Source organism: Phaseolus vulgaris, chromosome 9 (assembly GCF_000499845.2).
Source record: "Phaseolus vulgaris cultivar G19833 chromosome 9, P. vulgaris v2.0, whole genome shotgun sequence".
Taxonomy (NCBI): Eukaryota; Viridiplantae; Streptophyta; class Magnoliopsida; order Fabales; family Fabaceae; genus Phaseolus; species Phaseolus vulgaris.
Genome location: NC_023751.2, coordinates 9,436,764 through 9,442,863, shown reverse-complemented (window position 1 = coordinate 9,442,863; position 6,100 = coordinate 9,436,764). Strand labels below are relative to the sequence as shown.

Below are 6,100 nucleotides of genomic sequence, written 5' to 3'. Positions count from 1 at the left end.
TGTGGAGAGGTGACACCGAGACATTGACACTTTTCTCCTTTCGGTTGATGAGATGACAATAATGTTGGATGATGTGTTGTCGTTGCTCCATATCCCCATTGTGGGACAATTTCCTACGTCCATCCAAATGGAATTCACTATAACTTCAACAATTTTAGATGGAGTTGCTAGGGGTTGACTTGGGGTGATGCCATCTTAGAGATGAGACATTGACTTAGTTGGCTCTAAGAGGTATATGAGGAGTATTATGTGAGCTAGAGTTTGGAGTGCACTGCAAGGCCTCATTTGTTGCATTTAGTGGGATGCACGATATTTGTTAACAAGAGTGCAACATCAATCTTTGTGTCGTACTTGTTGTTATTTAGCAATCTATGAATATACAATGGATACTCGTGGGAGAACGATTGATTATGGTCATGTCACTAAAGGCACTCCAACATGGGAGGAAACACATATTGCACTCTAGTTAGTCCGTGGTGTGACAAATGAGGGGGTTGTTTATATTAGACGTTCTCAATCTGTACTTAGAAAGCATCAGAGACATAATAGTTATATTTTTATATTATATATTGTTTATATTCCCTCTTTGAATTTGTGGATTAATTGTACTTATTTTTATAATAAATTTTAATTGAATCTGACAACTATGTTATCTTTTTATTTTATTCAAACTTGTTTTTGTTTTTTTATCGATGATTATTTTCATTGCATATAAATTTATGTAAAAATTTAAATGATACATGACAACATTTGTGGTAGTAATAACTAATATAGTCAATAAAGTAACACATTCCAATTAATATACAACAATGTATGCATATCTAACATTGTACACTTGCTTTATTATTTTGAAATTATTCTTATTATTTTTTACAAAGTAAGTAATATGTTTGTCAGCTTCATTAGACTTAGTTATGTCATGTCATCAATCATGAAATATCCATTTGTTTTAATTTGCCAATATTGGGGTGACCAACTGATGTCTCAACCATTTAAGATTATGAATTTCACATATTATCTTCAATACCCAACCTTCTCCATTGCGATCAAATTTACCCTATAATTTAAAAGGACAATAAATTGTATTTTACTAGTTACTATCACCCCCAAATCGTGTTTGTATTTTCTATACTTATCACTTTTTCACAAACATAACAACATATGTTCCATGTTATCCATTTGTTTTGTCAAATCTAATTATCACAATCACAAAACCAACTCCATAAGCTACCTTACACACCCATTAATGTAAGTCATCTCACATACCAAATGCCTACATAAATACATTACAATATAGTTACATGAGTTGTGGAACTTTTTACACAAATGAATGAAATTTTATTTACCTTATTCATTGTAAAAATCCCTAACACACTCTCCTCCGAAAAATTCACCTTCATTGCCCACAAACTTCATTAAATCTAACTCATCTATATCTAGTATCTTATCTACTTCATTGAATATTCAACTCCAAAATTGAGATTTCATCTCCACATTCAACAATCACTATGTAACTACACCAACGAAATAAATGCTAAAATATATGAAAAAAATTGTATAATGGATTGCACAATTCAAAATATATTATTTGTATATTGAATTGTACAATCCAAAATACTGATTTCAAATATTAACTTCCAGATTTTATAATTTAGAGAAAGTCTTTGGATAATCCATTCCAATTGAAAAAAAGATGTAAATGAAAAAATAACCAGAAACAAAACCAACACAGCCAAACTAACAACTCCAATACACACCAATACCTAAATTCATTTTCAGAAGGGTATTTTTGATATTTTGGGAAGTATGGGGTGCAGGAAGAATTTGCCTCCTAAGACTTACCATGTAAATGCTTGTTATGGACCAAAAAGCCCAAAACGTATTGGGCCTGAGCGTGAATGATCCAAATACAGAAATGCGCGGTTGCGTTTGCATATCTTTTCACTCTCCCTTTCTACCATTTCCCTGTCAGAGAGATCCACTTCGAAGCTAAACGCTGCAGAAAATGTTCAAAAAGTATGCTTACTCGCTCTACGAACATAACTGCTAAATCTCTCTTCCTAGATTTTGATGTGATTCAAAACCTGTTTCTATATTTCTTTTCATTATTGGTTTTTCCTATGGATCTTTTTCGGGGGTTTCTTTCCAATTGCACCATTGATAGTGGTGATGGTGCCATAAACCCTAAAACATTATTAATTTTGTATTGGAACCCCAATGCCCTCTTTTCCTTGTATCACCTTCCCCCAACCAGTCGATAATTCCAATAAAATGTGTTGCATGTTCTCTACTTCATGTCCATGAACATGATCCTATTGTTCCCCCCAACAATTGTTTACTATAACGTTGATTTTCCAGTATTTATCTTCAGATTTATATTTATTTTTTTCCAGATTTTCAGGCGAAGATGTGTCTGCACAGAACCAAGTGAAGGCCTCTGTTCAACGAAAAATACGGCAAAGTATTGCAGAAGAGGTTTAACCTTGTATAACAACATTCGTTTTTGGTACTCATTAGTTTTTTGAGGCCTGTATATTAACTATAATAACTTCGCTGCAGTATCCAGGCCTTGAACCTGTGTTGGATGATATACTTCCCAAGAAGTCCCCTCTTATAGTTGCTAAATGGTTTGATTGTGGTTCTTTTTGTTGTCCATTTTGCTGTGTCATATCTTTTATGGTTGCTAACTGGTTATTGCTAACTGGTTATTGCTTTTTCCCTTGGTCTTGTAGCCAGAACCATCTCAACCTGGTTCTTGTGAACAACGTACCTTTGTTTTTCAGTGTCCGTGATGGACCGTACATGCCCACCTTGCGACTTCTCCATCAATGTAAAGTTTATAGTTCATGCATTTTTTAACTTGTCTAGTGCTAATTATAAATATTTCGCTGGTTTTTAAGCTGTATTTTTACTGCATAGTGCATGTCTTTTACGTCCCAAATGTTCAATGTTACATAATAAACTATTGAGGATGCAGCTGAGTTTGAGTTCAGCTCATATGACGAAAAGATATTGAAATGAAAAAATTATAGTTGGTTAAATATTTTCCTTTTAGATCCAAATATAATGAAGAAGTTACAAGTTGATCGTGGCGCAATTAGATTTGTCTTGGCGGGGGCAAACATAATGTGTCCCGGTCTAACATCTCCTGGGGGTGTCTTGGATGAGGATGTAGGAGCAGAATTTCCTGTGGTACTGCCATTGTAATCTATAAATATATTGATTATAATGCACAAAGTATTTTCTAGTGAATTTATATTAACCACAATCACACCATGTATTTATCTGATTTTAGGCGATCATGGCTGAAGGAAAACAGCATGCTCTTGCTATTGGCTTTACAAAAATGTCAGCAAAAGACATGTAAGGAACTTTTCTTATCCCGTCCTATGATTGGAGGAATGTTGACTGATTTAAGTATGAATTCTTTCACTATAAATAAATGGATACTCTGTTAGATATTCTCTTTTTACTGTTAATTTTATTCTCTGCTAACATTTATAAACATGCAAGTAGGTTTGTGGTTGGGTTGGGTTCGGTTTACTACATAATGAGACAAAACTGATTAAAAAGCTTTAGTTTGTGTCAGTTTGGGCTTGGAAAATTTTAAGGGTGAACCGAATCAAACTGACACAATCAAATTCAAGTTGGTTCATGTATGGTCATGCGGTTATTTTCAATATTTTTTAGACAAATTTTGTAAAGATAAAGTTAGGAAAGAAACAAGATTGTAGCACAGCAAAGTCAACTCTCAGCAAAATACCCTCGTCTGCTGTAGACCAACACCAACTAACATCCCACATTTCTGCACCTCTTGCACTTTCATCAACTGTGCCATACAACCAAAACTACTCACCTATTAGATCCATTTGATCTCAAGCCTGAGATGGGTGCTTCTCAAGCTCCCCACACCCAGCACCATCAAGCTTGTCACCTTGCAAAATCAACTCAGCAATGCTGCTCTCTGCAACTAATGGCAACCATTTATTCCAACATTCTACTCAATCCCTGGTTCATCCAAATGAATCACACGTGAACAATTTGAAGTATGAGCTATGATGATTGCATTGTGATGGGTGGCCCGCGAGAGGTCACTGATGGGAAGGGAGGAGAATATTGAATAAATTTTTATCTTTGATTCATATGGGAGTGAATTTTTATTTTCGTAAGGCATATATTGATATACATTGGGTTGGGTTTGATGAGTTTCAAGTTCTTTAGTTGACTTGACTTAAATTTATATTCTTGTCAACTAATTTATCTCCCAATTCAATCCGTTTCACTTTTGGTTTGGGTCATGTGAGTTCATCAGTCAATTGGAACCTGCTTCTTCTACTATACATTAAGAGAAAAATTAAGATCTAAATAATTTTTTTTTGCCATATCTCATTAAGAGCCTATGATTTCTTGTGTGCAATCTAGGGTGGACCTACTTCACCTCCCCAAACAATTTTTTCCTTGGCTTCTATGAACACATTTCTATGCCAGTCCCCTCTGACAGTGTTTGCGTGAATATGTATTTAGCTCCCTCACCTAATTCTTTTTCAGTTTCATAAGTGTGCATTGATGAAAATACCATTGGCTTGTCATTTACAGAGTGAAATACTTATTACTTACTTTAATTGGTGACTCTGGTATTTGTTTTGCATTTTACACAACTCTCCCATTAATGATCTTCGGATGGAATATTAAGACATGAAATTTGTAGTGTGTAACTATGATAGGACTGCTAGCAAAACAGTGAGAAAGACCAGTTTTTTATTTTTATTTTAGTTTATTGAATGAAACTGAGGAGAAGCTCCTTGGAAGCAGTACACTATTTCATGGATCTGGAAGCAGTACGTGATTTCTCAATCACAACCCCTCAAACCATTTACTGTATTTTTATGCTTTACTGGTCTACAGACTACAATATATAATTAAACCTTAATGGCCCCCAATCAGCTGCAGGCCTATCCCCCATCTTCTAACACAAACCAAGCTTGATCATGATGGATCTACTATCAAATTAGCACCATTTCAACTGAAAATTCAACATTTTATTTTAAAGGCTTAAAGCTGGAACATCATATTACTGCCAATAATATCAATAATGTTGCCTGCATCAATGCCATAGCATTTGGTTTTTATTATTAAAGAATAAAAACTCATCGTTGATATCAAAATAAAGAGAACTTGTGATTTGCCTATTTTCACTTTCCTTAGTTGATTCTTGTACTCAAGAAGTTAAATATGTCTGTGGTTTCAGAAAAGCAATCAACAAAGGAATTGGGGTTGACAACTTGCATTATCTCAATGATGGTCTTTGGAAGGTATGATCGATATATGCTTTCCTTCTTGTTCGTATCATTATTAAGAAATCAGTAGATGTAGTGTCTCGTATTCTTGTTCTTTAATGTACCTGCAATAAATACAATGACTTTTCTTTTTCTTTTGTTCATATGAACGATAACAGCTTTTGGCCTTAAACATTGAAAGATCAAATCCAATTTCTGAACCAACACTTCTTTTCCTCCTGAATTCTGCACCCTCCACCCAGGGCTTCATAATATATTTTCTTCTGGTGTTGGTTCTTCCGATTTTTAATATATCCTCATTATCTATTTTCTATACTACGTTGTAGATGGAGCGACTTGATTGAAGATGTTGTAAGAGCTTCAATGCCTACTACTAAGATGATATCCTGTTTTCTGGACCTTGATCTAGATCTTAGTATAATATGCGATTTGTATGTTTGTTTTGTTATACCGTGTAAACAGTAAAGAAATGAATTTTGTTTTACACAGTGCTCTTAGTACTATGTAGATTTCATGTAACATGGAATACAATCTGCGTGTTGACAAATACGAATTTTTGTTTATTTTCGGACTCCAAATGAACACTGCAATCATGCACGGAAAGTTAATTCAAACTTGATGCCATTTGACATTTGTTGCATTACCACAATTTATCAAACAATCGCAACTGATGTAAAGTGTCTGATTGGAGAGAAAATTGGATGCTGAAAAAAGTATAGTTTATTTATTGCATTATTAAGGCTCGATTTACATTGTCGTTTGATATTGCTATCTATTTACGTGGATGCCAACATGGAGTGAAA

The 6,100-nt window shown here is 34.3% G+C and overlaps 1 protein-coding gene across 1 annotated transcript; it reads left to right on the top strand.

The window, feature by feature from the left end:
* The first annotated feature begins 1,888 nt into the window (after nucleotides 1-1,888).
* Nucleotides 1,889-5,860, top strand: LOC137820799 (uncharacterized). Its single transcript, XM_068625048.1, has 8 exons — nucleotides 1,889-2,016; nucleotides 2,394-2,475; nucleotides 2,560-2,627; nucleotides 2,733-2,830; nucleotides 3,056-3,192; nucleotides 3,296-3,363; nucleotides 5,249-5,312; nucleotides 5,624-5,860. Exons 1-8 carry the CDS (start codon nucleotides 2,006-2,008, stop codon nucleotides 5,639-5,641), a joined length of 546 nt encoding a protein of 181 aa, XP_068481149.1. The 5' UTR covers nucleotides 1,889-2,005; the 3' UTR covers nucleotides 5,642-5,860.
* The last annotated feature ends 240 nt before the right edge of the window (nucleotides 5,861-6,100 follow it).